Consider the following 20,956-nt stretch of genomic DNA (forward strand, 5'->3'; position numbering starts at 1 on the left):
GACTTCAAATATGCTGAGTTGGATCAGCTACTCAGCACTTCTGGCTGAAGTTTGTTGCAAATGCTTCACCCAATTCTTTTGCACTGATGTGCTGAACTCTCCCAACATTGAGGTTGGAGATAATGATGTACCTTCTTCTCTGGTTCACTACTATTTATAACTGTTTGTGACTGAACTGGACAGCGTAGAAATAATCTGTTATTTGAGGAATTGCTGTGCTATGTCGATCACGTGTTGCTTCGACTGTATGGCTGCATGTTTGTGTTATCTTGCATTGTAGTTTCACCAGGGATGGACAATAACCTCTCACCCAGCCAGTGTTACCACATTTCATAAAAGAGTAAAATGTTGCCATCTCATTTTTAGGTATAGTGGGTGTATACTCTCCTGCCCTTGACATTGAAATTCCACCAATTGTCCAGCTTGATGGCAGTGGGAGGGTGGGGGAATATGCCAAGTCACATGGTTATAGATTGTTTCAGCTGATTCATGGATGTCCAGTTTTATGTTGTCAGATCTGTCCTAAATCTTTCTTATTTAGCATACTGGTAGCCCTGCACAAAATACAAAACATGCCCTCAGTTTGAAGATGGGAGTTTTGTGTGCACATGGACTGTATGGTGGTCACTTATATCACTGCTGTCGTGGACAGATCTATTTGCAATAGATAGGCTGATGAGGACAAGGTCAAGCAAGTTTCATTCCCTTGTATTGGTCCTCTCACCACTTGCTTCAGATCTAGTCTTGCAGCTACATCCTTCAGGACTCAACCAGCTCAGTCAGTAGAAATCCAAGGAAGGGATTATGTTTAAGAAAGTAATTTAAAAAACAGGATGCAACTTCTTTATGATGCAGCCTTTTTGACAGGACCTGAGATGAGATGTTCAATTCCAATTTACATCAAATGTATTTATAATTTAGTTAAAAATTCAGATAACCTTTTCCACATCACCAAACTGTGATCTATTATTAGGGCATTTGCTTTAATATATACACTGACTACGGCACAAATGTGAAAGGTATAGAGGCAACCGAATGAAAGGCTTCTGTCATCACTGCAACAGATCTTGCTGAAAGGGTCAGATCCACTCTCTCTATTCCCTTCCCAACACTGACCCTTCCCCTAGCTATTGTGTACCTGCTGCGGCTGCCAGCTGTAGAGGTGTTTCAGACCAATTTCCTTCACTAATACAGCCATCGACGTGGGCCCCAGCATCCAATAGCAACTGCACAGGCACACAGAGAGAATGTCACACAGAGGACAACATTGCAAGTGTAGACTTAATCACTTACATAGAATTACACTCAATTACATACAGAGAAATAATATTTACAGGCAAAAACAGACAGGCCATTCCACCCTCTCTGTCTGCCTTTAGCTCACCTGAGAATTCTCCACTTTAATTATTTCTAGTCCCATCAAGTCCCCGTGTCCCTCGGTTCCTCCCTGCATGATGTAAACTCTAGTCCCCTCTGCCCTCTGTATCCCTCCATTCCTACCCTGCCTACGTATCCTTCCAATCACAAATTGTCCCTGTCTCCCTCCATTCACAGCCTGCCCCCTCCATTCTTATCTACTCCATGAGAAACTTCATTCTTCTGCAGTCCTTTTTTAGTTCTATAATATCCCTATCCATCAGATTTCACCCTGTGCCCACCATTTATGTCCTTCTCCATCAAATATGCAGCTTGGTCCAGTTGAGGTATTTTAAAAAAGTAAGGTGATTGATTGGATGGAGACAGCGAAGTGCTTCTCCAGTAAGGGTGTGAGAATGGTTAAGATAACAGGAAGACTAGAGTTGGGCTGTTCAGAAGTGAAATACACAAGTTGTGGAAAACAGAAACTTCCAAATGTTGAGGGTGCTGGTCTTCCAATGGAATTTTCAACAGATCAATTTTGTTCAATCAATCTAGAAATTATGAAGCTAAGGCTGATAAATGGATTTTATAATCTAACTGAATAACAGAACGAGCTCAAAGGGATGAATGGTCCAATTCAACTTATGGTCAATGATAAGTCGCAGAAGGTTTATTGTTATAATGGTGCTGTTGAATGTCATGGGAAGTTGGTTAGATCTCTCTTGCTGGAGCTGGTAATTGCCTGACAATTGTATATTGTGAATTAGCCCACTATGACCCCAAGCCTGAACATAGATCAGGTCTTGTTACATATACATTGACAGACTGCTTCAGTATCTGAGGAGTCATTAATGATGCTGAGCACTGTGAAATTTGTGAACATCCTCACTTCTGACCTTATGAAAGGAGGGAAGGTCTTTGATGGAGCAGTTGAAGAAGATTAGGTCAAAAATAGGCATAGCTTCACTACTCTTTTTCAAAACAGTGCCATGGAATGCTTTGCATTCACCTGAAAGGGCAATCAGAGCCTTGGTTTAAATTCTTACGCAACAGGCATCACTGACAATTATGTGGCACTCCCTCAGTACCGCACAGGAGTGTGAATTTAATTTATGAGATCAAGTATCTAAGATGGGATTTACAGAGACAAACATCAGACTCAGAGAACAGTGTGATTCACTGAGACATGGTTGACAACATGGAGAAATGGAGAGTAGTTATATGATCTGGGGAGATGGGTTAGCCCCAAAGAGAGCAACAAATTTGATGTGCCTAACATCCTTGAACTGCTTCTAAAAACCCTGCCCCTGAGGTAAATCAAAATCTCTCAAACAATGGCACAATCTCCAACATCTGAAATTACCCTTCATTAATCCATGGAAAGTTGGAAGTACTCAATGTTTACTCAACTAAATCTACAAAATTGACACACTCTTGTACCTGTGTGATTGACAGATGACCAAATGCAACTGCAAAAGTGAGAGCAGTCCAGTGTCTAGTCTCTGTATGGACAGATGGGCACTGCTGAGAATAACCTGGCACCTGAAAATCAAGCATGACAGTTTAGGAATTTCTCAAGCTGAGCAAGTCAGTGTAGAAATAATCAATATTTAGTCTGTTTGAACACTGGATCATTGTTTATATAGAGGCATCCAAATTAAAGCTGACACAGTTCATTAAACATCAGGGAGATCAGGTATAAATGGTCAAACATGATTTGCTGTGACACTGTGTCAGGGTCCAGGTTTAACAGGAATATCCCGCATTTGGACTAGGGTTGATTTGTTATACGTTCACCCCATAGGTTACTCTTGTGAAATGCAATGACTTCTTTGGATGCACTTTCATGTGAAGGCAATGTGCCAGTTACCACGATGGCACAGTGGTTAGCACTGCTGCCTCACAGCGCCAGAGATCTGGGTTCAATTCCCGACTCAGGTGACTGATTGTAGAGTTTGCACATTCTCCCCGTGTCTGTGTGGATTTCCTCCGGGTGCTCCGGTTTCCTCCCACAGTCCAAAAATATGTATGTTAGGTGAATTGGCCATGCTAAATTGCCTGTAGTGTTAGGGGAATGGGTCTGGGTGGGTTGCACTTCGGTGGGTCGGTGTGGACTTGTTGGGCTGAAGGGCCTGTTTCCACAATGTAAGTAATCTAATATCTTACCTGAATATCAATGTCTGCTCCAGAGGTTAGCAGAACCTGGACCATGGCCTCATCTCCACTGCTCGCTGCATACATCAGTGGAGTCAATCCCTGAACAGAAGAAACAGCATTTGATCATCCCCAGTAAATAACCAATTCTGAGGTTAAGCTGTCCTCTGAACTCATGGAGCTCATGCTCAAAGGCAAATTTTAGAGATCACTTTCACACAAAGGGAGAAGCAGAGACTAAGTAACACATTACCATACTAAGTTGATTAACTCAATTCTTGCTCCCAAAGAACGTGTGCAATTTATCAAATGCAAGCTTATACTGCACTACAAAACACCCCCAAGGGTTCAGCAACTGTAGCAGAAATGAAGGTGGTTGAAGGAAACATTCATATATTTGAATAATGAGGCAGAAAAGAGAACATTAGACCATGCTGGGTTGAGATGTAAACTAGGAAAATGCAGTGTCAGTTGGATCGATGGCATAGTGAAATATCACACAACAAGAGATACCTCCTGTCTCATCAGATACTCTGGTGAAGTATGAAGTATATCCTGCTTACAGTAAGCATCATGGAAATGTGTGGAATGTTGACTTTGCAAGGAGATGTGGTCATGTCTTGTTCTGGACAGTGATTAATGGAGGTACAGCGACTTGAATGTTGCACTGATGTTCAATCTGACCTCTCCTATTCTCCATGTGTACGAACAAACTCACTGTCCATCTTGCCTGTTGAGTTTATGTAGACTTTTATCAGATTTCTCCATTTTTTAAAAACATTTTATTCAGAAAAATCTGATTAATACTGGCTACTACATTCAGACAATGGCATCGTAGAAAACGACCCCTAATGTACATGATGTTTCATCCTGTTTGAATGCACAACTGAATTATCAATTTGACTTACTATTTTCTTAACTGAAGTGTCTGAAAACTCAGTTGGAGGCAACATTAATAGATGTCAACAAGAGTGCATCAGATTCTAAAACAGGCAATAATTAAACAGTTGCCCGCATACTCATGATTGAAACATTTGGAAGGGATTAGATTAGATTCCCTACAGTGTGGAAATAGGCCCTTCGGCCCAACAAGTCCACACAGACCCTCCGAAGAGTAATCCACCCAGACCCACTTTCCTCTGACTAATGCATCTAACACTATGGGCAATTTAGCATGGCTAATCCACCTGACCTGCACATCTTTGGACTGTGGGAGAAAATCAGAGCAATCCCACACAAGGAGAATGTGCAAACTCCACGCAAACAGTCACCCGAGGCTGGAATTGAACCTGGGACCTTGATGCCGTAAGGCAGCAGTGCTAACCACTGAGCCACCGTGCCGGATTAGCTGCTACTTCCTGTTCTCCGAAATGAGAAATAAAACAAGAGCTTTGTTCCCCATTTTATAGTAATTTCATTACCCATACATAGTTAGTCAGATTTTACAATTCAATTAAGTGATTGAGTTTCTTGCTTTAGGTCTTTATGTTATCAAATAATCATGAAGGCCCCACTCCTAGTAGTATCCTTTTCCAATGTTTTCTCACCAACCTTTGCCTCCTACCTTCACTTTTCCTGAATTACTCAGGAAGGAGTGGCACTGCTGATCAAAGCTAGTATTATATTTGCAGGACCCAGTTTAAACCAATTCAACCTACTAATATGTTTTAACCTTAAATTAACAATAGAATCATATAATCAGAAATTTACAGCACCGTACAAGGCCCTTTTACCCAATGTGTCAGTACTGGTCAAAAGCAACCCCTAACTATTCTAATCCCATTTCCCAGCATTCGGCCCATAGCCTGGTATGCCTTGACATTGCGAGTGCACATTTAAATACTCCTTCACACTGTAGGGAATCTAATCTAATCCCTTCCAAATGTTTCAATCATGAGTATGCGGGCAACTGTTTAATTATTGCCTGTTTTAGAATCTGATGCACTCTTGTTGACATCTATTAATATTGCCTCTAACTGAGTTTTCAGACACTTCAGTTAAGAAAATAGTAAGGCAGTGAGTTTCAGATTCACACCTCTGGGTGAAACCATTTTCCTCACATCTCAAGTAAACCTTCTGCCCCTTACCTTACATCTATGACCCTTGGTCAGTAATCCTTTCATTAAGGGGACAAGTTTCTTCTTGTTTATCGTATCTATACCCCTCATAATTTTACACATGTCAATCATGTTCCCTCTCAATCTCCTCTGCTCTAAGGAATATATTACTGACTGTCCTCTCCCTACCTGCTCACTAAGAGTATTGAGTCCCTCTGGTCCCAGCAATGCAGCAGCTGCTTTCACCAAATCAGTGCGACCGGAGTTCAACATCTGGAAACCCAGGTTCTGTCTCAGTTTCAGTTCTGCCTCCTTGGTGTCCAGTCCACGGGATGGATATAAAATGCTGTTAATCCTGTCAGAATCAAACAAAAATAAGTGAGATTCATTTTGATGTATTAAATTTTAACATAGATTAAATTCTGTTTCCCTTGGCTCTAAGGTCCAAAATCAGGGAACACAGGCCACTTAGGACAGAGATTAGTCAGAACCTCTTCACGTAGAGAGCTGTGAATCTTTGGAATTCTCAACATCAGAGGGCTGTGGAAGTTCAATCATTAAGTTCAAGACAGAGATTGAGATTTCTATTTGCCAAAGACACTAAAGGATAAGGGGATAGCATGGGAATTACGGCACTGAGCTAGATGATTAACTATGATTTAGAATGGCACAGCAGATTTATGGGGCTGAATGGCTTACACCTGCTCCTACAAGAAAAGATTTCTTCTCAACTGCATATATTCCTTTCAGCTCCAATGTTGAACATTAACTGGCTGAATTTCTACAGGATCTGTGTAACATTACTATTCCAATGTCCCATCCGAAATACTTCACAAATCAATTGTGGCTCAGTTGACAAAACACTCAGCGCAGCGGTTCAGAGATCTGAGCACACAATCCAAGCAGACACTCCAATTCCATGCAGACAAAATGCTACACCAACAGAAGCTCCAACTTTCAGAACTGACATTAAATTAAGCCCGTCTTCCTTCTCAGGTGGAAGGCAAGACGCTTTCGAAGAAAGGCAGCAAGTTCTCCCCAGTGGCTGGGCAATATTTATCTTTCATTCATATCATTAAAAGTGGGTCCTGATCATTTATCTCATTGTAGTAATGGGACTTTCTTCTGCACAACATTGGCTTTCACATTTCCAACACTGGCACAATAGAAATATCCCATGGGAAGAATACTTTAACATGTCCATGTCTTTCAGAAATTTAAGATACAATTTAGGTTTTCATGATAATTGGGTAATCATTACACAACATCAAGAGTGTTGTTCCAACTGGTGAGTTGGGAACCAAGGGAATAGGATTATGTTGAATAAAATGCACCTCCATTACATCAAGGATCAGTATCAGTGGGGTTCTCCATTCTCTCTGTGCGCTTAACATATAAACAGCAATGGGTCATTCAACCTCTCAAAACTTTATTCAAGTAGCGATCAGCTTTATCTTTATCTTCACCCATTTATATGCAAAGTTTGAGTTAATGAAGCTTTGCTCACCGGAGTTGTCGGGGTTCAGAGTCTACACCTGGAAGTAGAAGCCTGGCCGCCTGCCGAAGGTCACCAACATCCACTGTGAGACTGCATCTGTGATCCGCCTGAGCAATACATACCCTGATCCACTCGACCACTGGTGGGAGAATCTCATATGGTCTGAAGGGAAAGAAATACACACAAAGACAACACAAGCCATGAGAACATGGATATGCATTTGACCTGGACTCCTCCTCACTTCAGAAGCTATTAAGTGGACATTCAACAAGCACCTTCTAATGGTAGCATGGCAAAGCGGACCTTCAAACATGCATGTTGTGTATGTCTCTCTGCACTGGCTCCAGGTCTGCACAATACATTCAGAGGAAGATCTTAGAAAATAATTCTGCCCAAGTTATTTCAAACTGTGCAAGCCACGAGATGGAGACAGCATGTTCAGCTAACCTCTACCTATATTGATAATGTCCCTTGGTGTAGCACTTCTCAAAACCTTTGGGGCCAATGAAATCAATTGTCAAAATCTGTCTCTTTGGTTTATCACCAAACCCTATTACCACTCTCATAGAAAGAGGGGGGGAATTTCCCATCTCGGTTGGGAAATTTTATAAGCTGACTATACAGTTTGAACATCCGTGATTTAAGCTGCATGAACTAAGATAATGATCGTCACCTCTCTTCACATGCAGGGTCAGTGGTTACCATATCTTGCATCCTACCCAACTTCAAAGATTTTTCACTTCTAGCAGCAATCATCATTCAATAAGAACTCAACAGTTATGTAAATTGTTTATCATATCTCTGAATGGTGTTTTAACTATAAAAGATCGAGTTCAATGATACTGTTTAATCTCAGGAGCATTTGATAAATGTGCAAACCAAACATCATTTCCCTTTCACAGCTTATTGTTTCAAAATAACAATAAAGTAACTTCGAGAAACAGTGAGCTGCTGAAAGTCAATCTTAGTTTATTGGTATCTGTTTCAGTCTTTGAGCTATGAAGGGGGCTAAAGCTGACAGCAGAGATCTGGCTTGAGTCAGACTTAGATTTATATTGTGGTTGAGTTTGCATCTCTGTTTCATGCTTTCAGAACTTTGAGGAGAGGGAGCAGCAGATTTTACAATGCTCTAATTTGTTGGTGTGGTTCAGATTTCCTAAAACATGCAAAACTGGAAATGTTCAAATAACTAAAAGCCCTGTGGAAAATATGGTGTTTTCCCAGAGTGACTCAGCTCAGCAAATTGTAGAATTAATCAGTTTGGGCATTTTTGAGAAGTTCCAATTTTAACTGTCTCACCTCTCACTGCCCAGTTTTATTTGTGGTGGCTCAGTGTTGGGATTCTCCCACTCCAGATGAGGGCAGTGCATATAGTAAAAGAGCCCATGAAGCGCCTCCGGCTCCCAGGAGTACGGTCCCTTTTTGAAATGGAGCTGAAATCCCTTCCCATGGTACTTTGCACCAAATTGATGGAAGTAATACATTGCTTGTGAGACCAGGTCACCTGTGGAATAGAAGCAGAATAGTTAGAGCCAATTCCACATGACATTAGTGCAACAACACTGAGGAGAGGGGTAATGGAATCTTGTCATCAAACAGAAACTATACTGCACCAGCTATATTCTCTCATAGGATATGGCTTTCTATTCTCTCATAGGATATGGGTGTCATCGATTAGGCCACCATTTACCACCCATCCCTAGTTGCCTTTGAGAAGGTAGTGGTGAGCTGCATTTTTGAGTTGTAGTCCATGTGCTGTAGGTACACCCACAATGCTGTTAGAGAGGGAATTGCAGGATTTTGACCCAGCAACACTGCAGAACAGTGATGCAGTTCCAAGTCAGAATGGTGAACAGCTTGCAGGGAACCTGCAGGTGGTGGTGTTCCACATATCTGCTGCCCTTGTCCTTCGAGATGGAAGTGGCTGTGGGTTTGGAAGATACAGTCTAAGGATCTTGCTGCCAATATAGATCGGAGACTGGGTATATTCCAATCATCTCCAAGACACCGTTCAGTAGCATGAAGGATTATATACCATATTCCTGAGATAAGTATAGCTCCAACTCTGAATGAATCCAGGATACAGAAAGACAAAAAAGCTTACATAATTGCGATCTCATCACTACAGGATGTAGATAGTATGACACAATATGTAGACATTACAGTGGCGCTGGAAAACCAGGTCAGGCAGCATCCGAGGAGCAGGAAAATCGACGTTTCGGCAGGAACCCTTCATCAGACTCCTGCCCAAAACTTCGATTTTCCTGCTCCTCGGATGCTACGTGACCTGCTGTACTTTTCCAGTACTACTGTAATCTTGACTCTGATCTCCAACATCTGCAGTCCTCACTTTTGCACAGTATGTAGACAGGCCAACCAGGGGTGAGGCCATATTGGATTTGGTACTAGGCAATGAATCAGGCTAGGTGTTAGATTTGGAGATAGGTGAGCACTTTGGTGATAGTAACCACAACTTGGTTATGTTTATTTCAGTGATGGAAAGGGTTAGGTATATACTTATAGGTATATAGGGCAAGAGTTATAGCTGGGAGAAAAGCAATTATGATGTGATTAGGCAAGATTTAGGACCCATGGATTGGGGAAGGAAACTGCAGGGGATGGGCACAATTGAAACGTGGAGCTTATTCAAGGAACAGCTACTGCGTGTCCTTGATGCGTATGTACCATCAGGCAGGGAGGAAGTGGTCAAGCGAGGGAGCTGTGGTTTACTAAAGAAGTTGAATCTCTTGTCAAGAGGAAGAAGAAGGTTTATGTTAGGATGAGATGTGAAGGCTCAGGGCACTTGAGAGTTATAAGTTAGACAGAATGACCTAAAGAGAGAGCTAAGAAGAGCCAGGAGGGGACATGAGAAGTCGTTGGGGGATAGATCAAGGAAAACCCTAAGGCTTTCTATAGGTATATCAGGAATAAAAGAATGACGAGAGTAAGATTAGGGCCAATCAAGGATAATAGTGGGAAGTTGTGTGTGGAGTCACAGGAGATAGGGGAAGCACTAAATGAATATTTCTCGTCAGTATTCACACAGGAAAAAGACAACATTGTCAAGGAGAATACTGTGATACAGGCTACTAGAGTAGATGGGATTGAGGTTCACAAGGAGGAGGTGTTAGCAATTCTAGAAAGTGTGAAAATGGATAAGTCCCCTGGGCCGGATGGGATTTATCCTAGGATTCTCAGGGAAGCTAAAGAGGAAATTGCAAAGCCTTTGACTTGGATCTTTATGTCATCATTGTCTACAGGAATAGTGCCAGAAGACTGGAGGATAGCAAATATTGTCCCCTTGTTCAAAAAGGGGAGTACAGACAACACTGGTAATTAAAGACCTGTGACTCTTAGTTCTGTTGTGGGTAAAGTGCTGGAAAAGATTATAAGAGATAGGATTTATGATCATCTAGAGAGAAATAAGTTGATGAGGTATAGTCAGCATGGTTTTGTGAAGAGTAGATCATGCCTCACAAACCTTATTGAGTTCGTTAAGAAGGTGACCAAACAGGTAGAGGAGGGTAAAGTGGTTGATGTGGTGTATATGGATTTTAGTAAGGCGTTTGATAATGTTTACCACAGTAGGCTATTGCAGAAAATACGGAGGCATGGGATTGAGGGTAATTTAGCAGTTTGGATCAGAAATTGGTGAGCTGAAAGAAGAAAGAGGGTGGTGATTGATGGGAAATGTTCATCCCGGAGTTTAGTTACCGCAAGGATCTGTTTTCGGGCCACTGTTTGTCATTTTTATAAATGACCTGGATGAGGGTGTAAAAGGATGGATTAGTAAATTTGCAGATGACAATAAGGTCGATAGAGTTGTGAATCATGCTGAAGGATGTTGTAGGTTACAGAGGGACATAGATAAGCTGCAGAGCTGGGCTGAGAGGTGGCAAATGGAGTTTAATGTGGAAAAGTATGAGGTGATTCACTTTGGAAGGAGTAACAGGAATACAGAGTCCTGGGGCTAATGGTAGGATTCTTGGTAGTGCAGAAGAACAGAGAGATCTCAGTGTTCAGGGACATAGATCCCTGAGGTTGCCACCCAGGTTGATGGGGCTGTTAAGAAGGCATATGGTGTGTTCACTTTTATTAGCAGAGGGATTGAGTTTCAGAGCTCATGCTTCTGGTGCAAAACTCTGGTACGACTGCACTTGGAGTATTGAGTACAGTTCTGGTCACCTCTTTATAGGAAAGATGTGGAAGTTTTGGAAAGGTTTCAGAAGAGATTTACTAGGATGTTGCCTAGTATGGAGGGAAGGGCTTACGAGGAAAGGCTGAGGGGCTTGAGACTGTTTTTGTTAGAGAGAAGAAGGTTGAGAGGTCTCAGTATTGAGACAAATAAGATAATCAGAGGGTTAGATAGGTTGGACAGTGAGAGCCTTTTTCCTCAGATGGTGATGGCTAGCACGAGGGGACATAGCTGTAAATTGAGGGGTGCTAGATATAGGACAATGTCAGAGGTAGTTTCTTTACTCAGAGAGTAATAGGGGAGTGGAATGGCCTGCCTGCAACAGGAGTAGACTCACTACCTTTAAGGGCATTTAAATGGTCATTGGATCGACATATGGATGAAATTGGAATACCATAGGTCAGATGGATTTCATATTGGTTTCACAGTTCGGCACAACATCGAGGGCCGAAGGCGCTGCGTTGTAATGTTCTATGTTCTAAGATACACTGTTGTTTCTCACCAAGCCTCCTTCAACAGTATTTTTTAAATTGTGGCTTCTACAACTTAGAAGGATAATGGCTGCAGCTCCACAGGAACTTCACCGCCATGTTTCCCTCAACATCATGTACTATCCCAACTTAGAACAAAATACTTTTCTTCACTGTTGCTGGGTCAAAATCCAGGAACTCCCTCTTTCACAGCAATCCCTTCATCTCATTGGCTACAGCGGTTCAGGAAGGTGGCTCACTTTCTCAAGGACAATTGAGAATGAACAGTAAATGTTGGCCTTGTCAGCAATCACCCACAAATGTACAAATTAAGGGAAAAAAAACACTTTATCAGGCTACAGGCAAGTTTGAAGCATTAGCTACAATTTGGATCAATAGTGTTGCCCAAGGACACACAGACAATTCTGTAATCAAAGTCACCAGTGCACAGCAGGGCAATAATTGGGTTAAATGTTCAAGCGAGAGATAACCAACAAATAATTATCCAGAAATAATTTACCCTGTTACATTCTCATGATTAAATAGGCAAAAAAATTATCTAAATATTACAATACAAATCCACAACCCATAACTCCTTGCCTGAAACAAATTTCTCCCTCTTTATTCTAAATCTCTCAAAAATTAATCTGACATCTCTGCCCATTGCTTTAGATTCCCCTATCACGGGAGAAGTCTTTTACTACTGACTCTGTCTCATCCCTTGAGAATTTTAAACATCCCTGTAATTTCATCTTGTAATTTCCTCTGTTCTATAGATGTGTTGATGCCAGGAAGCGATATATACACCTCAAAACATCCACATACAACCCAGGGCATGTATGTGATTGACTAGAGGTTAGCAGCAGCTCCTTTTTTTTAAAAAAGGAGTTTAAAATAGTCTTAACCCTGAATATTTTGTGACTTTTAAGTAGAATTTTCATGGTGAAATAAACTTTAAAAGAAAGTTTAACCTAAGATTCATAGAATTATGAGAATTTTCAGTTATTAATTCTTATTGATTTAAAAAAAGCTTCAAAGAGCATATTCAGATTTATTTATTTTCCCAGCTTTTTCATAAATAATTATGGCCACAACCTAAAACTTTGCTCATCAAATCAAAACCAACATCTGTAACCATGGTATATCACCAGAACAGGTTTATTGAGAGCAGAATGATGATTTTAGCTAAAATAATCATTTGAAACTGTAAAGTATTGCGCAATGATTAGTCTTTTATAACTGAAACAAAACTCATTATTTATGACTTCATATCTTTTAGGCATTATAATTAATACAGTGCTGTGGGAAGGGATAAGCATAATGTTTTACTGACTGAGTTCAGCGATAGTGCCCACAAAGGTTGCCAGCATAATCTGCTCCAGATTCTTGAGGTCCAAGCGATTGTACAGCTGCCTTTGGATTGATCTTCCACTTTGAAAGCGTTCCGTGTACAGGCTGAGGTAGATCGGAATGCAAGGCATACCTGAAACCACAGGAAATACAACCATTATTTGATAAATGGTGAACTAAGAAAACACATTCGGCAACGGAAAGGCAAAATCTAAAATAGCATATAAGGCACAGAGACCTCTCTCCACCCGTTCCAACAAACACTATACATAGGGGGTTCCATGGACAGCAAGCGAGAAAAATGATCAGTTTTTTTTTCAAAAGAAAGTTTGCCTGCTCTTCTTTAAAATAATAGGGTGAAATCATTTTAGTGATCATCTTTTTACATGTCTCATTTGAAAAGAGTGTACAAAAGATTGCAGTCAGTAGCAAAGTCTGGTGAGCTGGGATGGTGGTCAGCAGTGAAGCAGCGGTCAGCGAAGCCTGGTGAGCCCTGATGCTGGTCAGCAGTGAAGCAGCTGTCAGTGAAGCCTGGTGAGCCCTGATGCTGGTCAGCAGTGAAGCAGTGGTCAGTGAAGCCTGGTGAGCCCTGATGCTGGTCAGCAGTGAAGCAGCGGTCAGTGAAGCCTGGTGAGCCCTGATGCTGGTCAGCAGTGAAGCAGTGGTCAGTGAAGCCTGGTGAGCTGGGATGCTGGTCAGCAGTGAAGCAGCTGTCAGTGAAGCCTGGTGAGCCCTGATGCTGGTCAGCAGTGAAGCAGTGGTCAGTGAAGCCTGGTGAGCCCTGATGCTGGTCAGCAGTGAAGCAGTGGTCAGTGAAGCCTGGTGAGCCCTGATGCTGGTCAGCAGTGAAGCAGCGGTCAGTGAAGCCTGGTGAGCCCTGATGCTGGTCAGCAGTGAAGCAGTGGTCAGTGAAGCCTGGTGAGCCCTGATGCTGGTCAGCAGTGAAGCAGCGGTCAGTGAAGCCTGGTGAGCCCTGATGCTGGTCAGCAGTGAAGCAGTGGTCAGTGAAGCCTGGTGAGCCCTGATGCTGGTCAGCAGTGAAGCAGCGGTCAGTGAAGCCTGGTGAGCCCTGATGGTGGTCAGCAGTGAAGCAGCGGTCAGTGAAGCCTGGTGAGCCCTGATGCTGGTCAGCAGTGAAGCAGCGGTCAGTGAAGCCTGGTGAGCCCTGATGCTGGTCAGCAGTGAAGCAGCGGTCAGTGAAGCCTGGTGAGCCCTGATGCTGGTCAGCAGTGAAGCAGCGGTCAGTGAAGCCTGGTGAGCCCTGATGCTGGTCAGCAGTGAAGCAGCGGTCAGTGAAGCCTGGTGAGCCCTGATGCTGGTCAGCAGTGAAGCAGCGGTCAGTGAAGCCTGGTGAGCCCTGATGCTGGTCAGCAGTGAAGCAGCGGTCAGTGAAGCCTGGTGAGCCCTGATGCTGGTCAGCAGTGAAGCAGCGGTCAGTGAAGCCTGGTGAGCCCTGATGCTGGTCAGCAGTGAAGCAGCGGTCAGTGAAGCCTGGTGAGCCCTGATGCTGGTCAGCAGTGAAGCAGCGGTCAGTGAAGCCTGGTGAGCCCTGATGCTGGTCAGCAGTGAAGCAGCGGTCAGTGAAGCCTGGTGAGCCCTGATGGTGGTCAGCAGTGAAGCAGCGGTCAGTGAAGCTTGGTGAGCTGGGATGCTGGTCAGCAGTGAAGCAGTGGTCAGTGAAGCCTGGTGAGCTGGGATGCTGGTCAGCAGTGAAGCAGTGGTCAGTGAAGCCTGGTGAGCCCTGATGCTGGTCAGCAGTGAAGCAGCGGTCAGTGAAGCCTGGTGAGCCCTGATGGTGGTCAGCAGTGAAGCAGCTGTCAGTGAAGCCTGGTGAGCCCTGATGGTGGTCAGCAGTGAAGCAGCGGTCAGTGAAGCCTGGTGAGCCCTGATGGTGGTCAGCAGTGAAGCAGCGGTCAGTGAAGCCTGGTGAGCCCTGATGCTGGTCAGCAGTGAAGCAGCGGTCAGTGAAGCCTGGTGAGCCCTGATGCTGGTCAGCAGTGAAGCAGCGGTCAGTGAAGCCTGGTGAGCCCTGATGCTGGTCAGCAGTGAAGCAGCGGTCAGTGAAGCCTGGTGAGCCCTGATGGTGGTCAGCAGTGAAGCGGCTCGTGAATCCAGGTGGGACGTAGCCTAGCACTGGCGAAAGCTCAGCATGGAGTGTTTGCAGGCCCATGGCTTACAAAAAGACTTCAATATTTAACTTGTAACATTATTTCTTTATTTTTCTACTTCATACTAAGAAAAACTGTACTGTTGAAATTTTTAACTTATTTCTTTATTTTTCAATTATTGTTGTTTATTATTGTTCCCAAGGTAGAGCTGGGAATGGCAACATAATGAATTTTTCATTGTAATCCTGTAATTGAGTACACATGACAATAAAACCTAACTCTGACAATACAGCACTCTCAAAAATATTTTACTAGAATGTCAATTTTGGCAATGTGCTCAAATTTCTGGAGTGAGTCTTGAACCTATAACCTTCTGATTCAGATGCAAGAGTGTTAATCAAATGAACAATGGCTGATCCCATGTCATTCTGGAATGAAATCTTCAAGGGATTGATGGAGTCTCAGATCAAAAACTTCCTGTTTGGTCTCAGGTGCAACAGTTTTCGAGGTTTATTATCACTGAAATTACCTTTCTTTCCCAGTACAAGCACCTACTGATAATACCAAAGGAGAGAAAATGACTGCTGAATATCTTCCTGATGTTGAACGTGACAACTTGCCTAATCAGATGTCACTCTTTGGACTGGTAGTTCAGATACCAGAAATTGATTAATAAATGTACGTCCGCACCAGTGAGGAAGTGTCCTGAACATCAGTCTGCAAAAGTATCAGCATGACTCAGCTCATAGAACTCCCACTTCAAAATCAGTTCACAGCTTACTCCTCATTCCAAAGAACTGAGCAGGTTGAATATCCACTGCTTTGCTGAGGGAGTGCTGAACTGTCAAGAGATACTGTTGTTGAAGGTGCAACAGCAAGGCACAGTTGATCTCTCGGATGGTGTAAGATCCTACAAAACCATATCAAAGAAACAGAGCTTTTTCTCTGGTACCAAGACCAATAACATTCTTTCAACTAACTCAAATGAAGCTGATTATCTCATTGCAAGATCTCCTACATTACAACAGCGATTACACTTCAAACGCAAGACTGAACTTACAGTGCTTTGGGGGCAGCTTCAAGTTGTCAAAGACACCATTAAATTCAAGTTTTCTCTTCTATTACATGCATCCACCCCTACACCCACTCTGCCACCCACCCCTACACCCACCCTGCCATTCACTCTGCCACCCACCCCTACACCCACCGTGCCATTCACCCCGCCACCCACCCTGCCATTCACCATGCCATCCACCCCTACACCCACCCCTACACCCACCATGCCATCCACCCCTACACCCACCCTGTCATCCACCCTGCCATCCACCCCTACACCCATCCTGCCATCCACCCTGTCATCCACCCTGCCACCCACCCTGCCATTCACCCCTACACCCACCCTGCCACCCAACCCGCCATCCATCCCTACACCCACCCTGCCATCCACCCCTACACCCACCCTGCCATCCACCCTACACCCACCCCGCCATCCACCCCTACACCCACCCTGCCATCCACCCCTACACCCACCCTGCCATCCACCCCTACACCCACCCCGCCATCCACCCCTACACCCACCCCGCCATCCACCCCTACACCCACCCTGCCATCCACCCTGCCATCCACCTTGCCATTCACAGATAATTATTTTGGGAAAAGGCAGAGTGTCTGGGCTCCAGTTTGCTATTTCAATCTGTACTGATGCGAACAATTGCTTTCTGGTTCAATGGATGCCAAAGACTTTTATTTGCTACCTGTTTAAACCTGAGCCCACTAAAGCAACTCCATCTCAGTCAGAATGAGATGCAATACCGTCAAGCTAACCACCACTGGGACAGGGCCTTCCTCAATGGTCGCACTCATTGACCTACACACTGTAAGAATTGGATGCAGGTTTTTTTAGGGGACATATTGCAGAATGGAGGTCATCTTGTATCAGGCAACACTGATAGAAAACTTTGAAAATTGGTTCCCTGTTGTTAAAACACCACAGATTGTATGTTAAGAACTTTTTAAAATGAGGAAACCATGGAGGATGGTAGGTGAAAATACAATATTTTCAGCAGTTGAAGAGTCTCGACTATATAATGGTGACTGCTTGCCAATCAATCAGCAGAACTTTTCACACAGAGGATTACAACAGAGGGCTGTGGAACTCAATTCAAGCGTGTTACATTTACACCTAAGATCACTTGAATCAAGTTTCCACGCTTTTCATTTAAACTTGGATTATGTTTCCAATAATACATCACAGAAATTCCTAAAATGACTGAATTTCTCTGCTCCCCATTTGTCCAATCCATTGCACTCAATATTGATCATTGACTCTAAGACTTTATGTAAAATCAAAATTTCAAACAATTAGTAAATCTAAAGTGACGAGAATGGAAATTATGGAGGAGGATTGCCAACTTCACAAAGAAATCACTGATTCACTGCTGTGTAGAGAACTTTCCAGCTATTCAGTGCATTGAACACCACAAAATTAACTGCAATGATCAAATCCACAATTTTTGCAGGCGGCTGTATTAGTCAAAATAGTGCAGTCAATCCTATCTATTACTTTAGTCTGTCCAATAGACATTAATTAGTCCTGTCTATGGACCTGCATCAAAAATCCCCAGAGTAATCATACTACACCAGGCAGACTGCTGTCCCCAGTAACCCAGTGGAACTGAATTATGGTCAGACTGACTGCTGTCCCCAATAACCCAGTGGAACTGAATTATGGTCACACAGACTGCTGTCCCCAGTAGCCCAGTGGGACTGAATTATGGTCAGACAGACTGCTGTCCCCAGTAACCCAGTGGAACTGAATTATGGTCAGACAGACTGCTGTCCCCAGTAGCCCAGTGGAACTGAATTATAGTCAGACAGACTGCTGTTCCCAATAACACAGTGTGACCATATTACATCAGCCCACACTGCTGTCCCCAGTAAGCCAGTGGCTCTGCATTACACTAGACAGATTGCTGTCCCAATAACTCACTGGGAGCATATTACACCAGACTGACTGCTGTCCCAAAACCCAGTGGGACAATATTACACTAGAAAGAGTGTTATTTCCAATAAGTCATGACCTTAGATTGACAGCACATCAGTAGCACTGTTAGCCCGCACATACGTATGTACCTTTTTATTTCTGCAGTGTGTCTTGTGTGTTCCTTATGATGTCTTAGAAAACAAAGTTCTGCTTACACTGTCACCAAGCTGCAACTTGTAATGCTGTGCTTACGGTTACTGGTCTACAGTTATTTATAACTGATTGTGCTGAAATTGTAATCTACATCCTGCAGTGCTGCTAACCTACGCAATGCGGTGAGAAGACGTTGATATGTCTGGGCAAATCTAGCCGTTTAGTTCCCCAGCAGTGGGCCAAATGACGGAAGTCAGCTGAACATGAAACTGACAGTGACAAAACTTTACTGCGGAAAATTAGCCAAATTTGTTGCAGCACAATTTGCTGTGGTTGCACCAAGAAAATTTCAGCATTAACAGGAAGAGTCTAGATCTTTGAGCTCTTTTTGACAGAGAAAACAGCCAGTTGGTGTATCACATTTTGTTAATATGGCAGGTAATGCGGGAGATTTCTGGAGAACAACTCATAAATTGCCTATCCATTATGGAAGCTGATGAGAGCACTGGTTCCTCAAGGGAGTGAAGTCAAAACCAAACTTCTGAAACCAGCCTGACTGTACACGAGGGGAAGAAGGAGAAAGAAGGTGGGACGGTAATAGGGGATTTATGAATATCTTTACCTTTATGAATCATAGAAGCAGGCCATTCAGCCCATTGACTCCACGCTGAATCTCCAAAGAGCATCACACCCAGACCCATCCGCCCATAACTCTGCATTTCCCATGGCTAATCCACCTAGCCTGCACCTAGATACTATTAGCAATTTAGCATGGCCAATCTGCCTAAGATATCCAAACAGACAAGTGTTTCTACAGCTGTCAATGAGACTCCAGGATGGTAAGTTGCCTTCATGCTACCAGAGTCAACAATGACACACAGCAGCTATAGGATGTTCTTCTAGGGGATGGTGATCAAACCAATGTCTTAGGTAGGATGGGGAATGTGATCCTACAATCAGAATTAAGAAAGCTAGGTAGGAATTTAGCAAACAGATCCTCAAATCTAGCAATCTCCAGATTACTCCTAGTACCATGAGCAAGTGAGCACAGAAACAGTAGGATAAGGCAGATGAATGCTTGGCTGCAAAGGTGGTGCAGGAGAGAGGGCTTTTGATTCCTGGAGGCACTGGATTGGGTCGGGGGAAGATGGCACCTGTGTAAGACCTGAACAGAGCCAGGACTGAGGTCTTTATGGGAGTTTTGATAGCACTGTTGGTAAGGCTTTAAACTAAATTGGGAACCAAGATAGAGTAGTGGGAGGTGAATACCAGGGTTGACAAAATACTTAGGGATACAGTTGGCACTAGCAATAGAAAGTCCACAAGTGAAGTCAGAGTAAGGGAAAAAAGAAATGAAGTCCAAAACTGAGTTAACATGTATGCATGTGAAAGCACAAAGTACTATATAATAAATAAGGTTTGGGAGTCACAGATTGCCATGTAGAAACATGCTGTTGTGGTATAACAGAACTCTCTCAAGGAAAAGGCATTATTGGATGATAAATATTCTTGGGTATAAGTTGCTCAGGAAAGATAGAAAGGATAAAAAAAAGAGAAGGGATAGATTATTGACTAAGAAAAGCATTGCAGTGGTGAAGGAGGAGATGTCTCAGGGGACTCAAGGACAGAGTCAATTTGACTAGAGCTAAGGAATAGAAAAGGGTACAATTACATTGCTTGGTGTATAGACATTGGACAATGTAATTATACCCTTTTTTAATTGTGAAAACTAGCGGAAAAGCTAAAATCTACAGGGAAATTACAGAGAAATACCAACAATATAGAATGGTATAAAGGGTGATTTCAATTACCCAAATGTAGAATGGGGATTCCAGTAGTGTGATGGACAGCAAGGAATAAGCATTCCTAGACTGAATTCATAGCAGATTCCTACGAGCAGCACATGTCCAGTCAAACAAAAAAGGATACACTGTTGGACCTATGATTTGGAGATGTCGGTGTTGGACTGGGGTGTACAAAGTTAAAAATCACACAACACCAGGTTATTGTCCAACAGGTTTAATTGGAAGCACTAGCTTTCGGAGCACCGCCCCTTCATCAGGTGATTGTGGACCTAGTTCTTGAAAGTGAGATAAAGTAGTCGAGTCATACACACTGAGGCAGGGCCTCTAAATCCAATTTGTCCACCAAGTGGATCAAATGTGAGTTGGGAAATACTTAGGAGACAAAGATCATTGTATCATAAAATTCAGGATGGTCATGGAGAATGATATGCAACAGTCTAGACGAAGAAAAAACAATTGGTGGAAAGCTGACTTCAATGGAGCAAAAACAGAGCTGTGCAGGATTGATTGGAACAAGATGTTGGCAGGTAAAACAGTAACTAAACAATGGGCTACCTTCAAAGAGCTGAAGTATTTGGGTATAATCAGGGTATATTCCCTTAAATGGGAAAAGTAGGACAAACAAATTCAGAGTTTGCTGGATAGTTCAGAAAAGATTTACAAGGATGTTGCCAGGGTTGGAGGGTTTGAGCTATTGGGTGAGGCTGAACAAGCTGGGGCTGTTTTCCCTGGAATGTCAGAGGCTGAGGGGTGACCTTATAGAGGGTTATAAAATCATGAGGGGCATGAATAGAATAAATAGACAAGGTCTTTTCCCAGGGTAG

General features: G+C 43.1%; 1 protein-coding gene across 2 annotated transcripts in view; it reads right to left on the reverse strand.

Moving 5' to 3' along the window:
- The window catches only part of LOC122563329 (ankyrin repeat- and BTB/POZ domain-containing protein 3-A-like), a 44,418-nt gene that overhangs the window by 13,543 nt on the left and 9,919 nt on the right, over positions 1-20,956 (reverse strand). For both annotated transcript variants that reach the window (XM_043717066.2, XM_043717067.2), the window contains exons 2-8: positions 13,067-13,216; positions 8,368-8,572; positions 7,078-7,230; positions 5,760-5,925; positions 3,526-3,615; positions 2,800-2,901; positions 1,139-1,226 (exon numbers count right to left, since the gene is read on the reverse strand). In XM_043717066.2, coding sequence (XP_043573001.2) covers positions 1,139-1,226; positions 2,800-2,901; positions 3,526-3,615; positions 5,760-5,925; positions 7,078-7,230; positions 8,368-8,572; positions 13,067-13,216 — 954 coding nt within the window. The remainder of the gene's footprint in view (positions 1-1,138; positions 1,227-2,799; positions 2,902-3,525; positions 3,616-5,759; positions 5,926-7,077; positions 7,231-8,367; positions 8,573-13,066; positions 13,217-20,956) is intronic.

Source organism: Chiloscyllium plagiosum, unplaced genomic scaffold (assembly GCF_037043375.1).
Source record: "Chiloscyllium plagiosum isolate Xiang-an unplaced genomic scaffold, Cpla_swu_hap1 HiC_scaffold_26, whole genome shotgun sequence".
NCBI classification, from domain to species: domain Eukaryota; kingdom Metazoa; phylum Chordata; class Chondrichthyes; order Orectolobiformes; family Hemiscylliidae; genus Chiloscyllium; species Chiloscyllium plagiosum.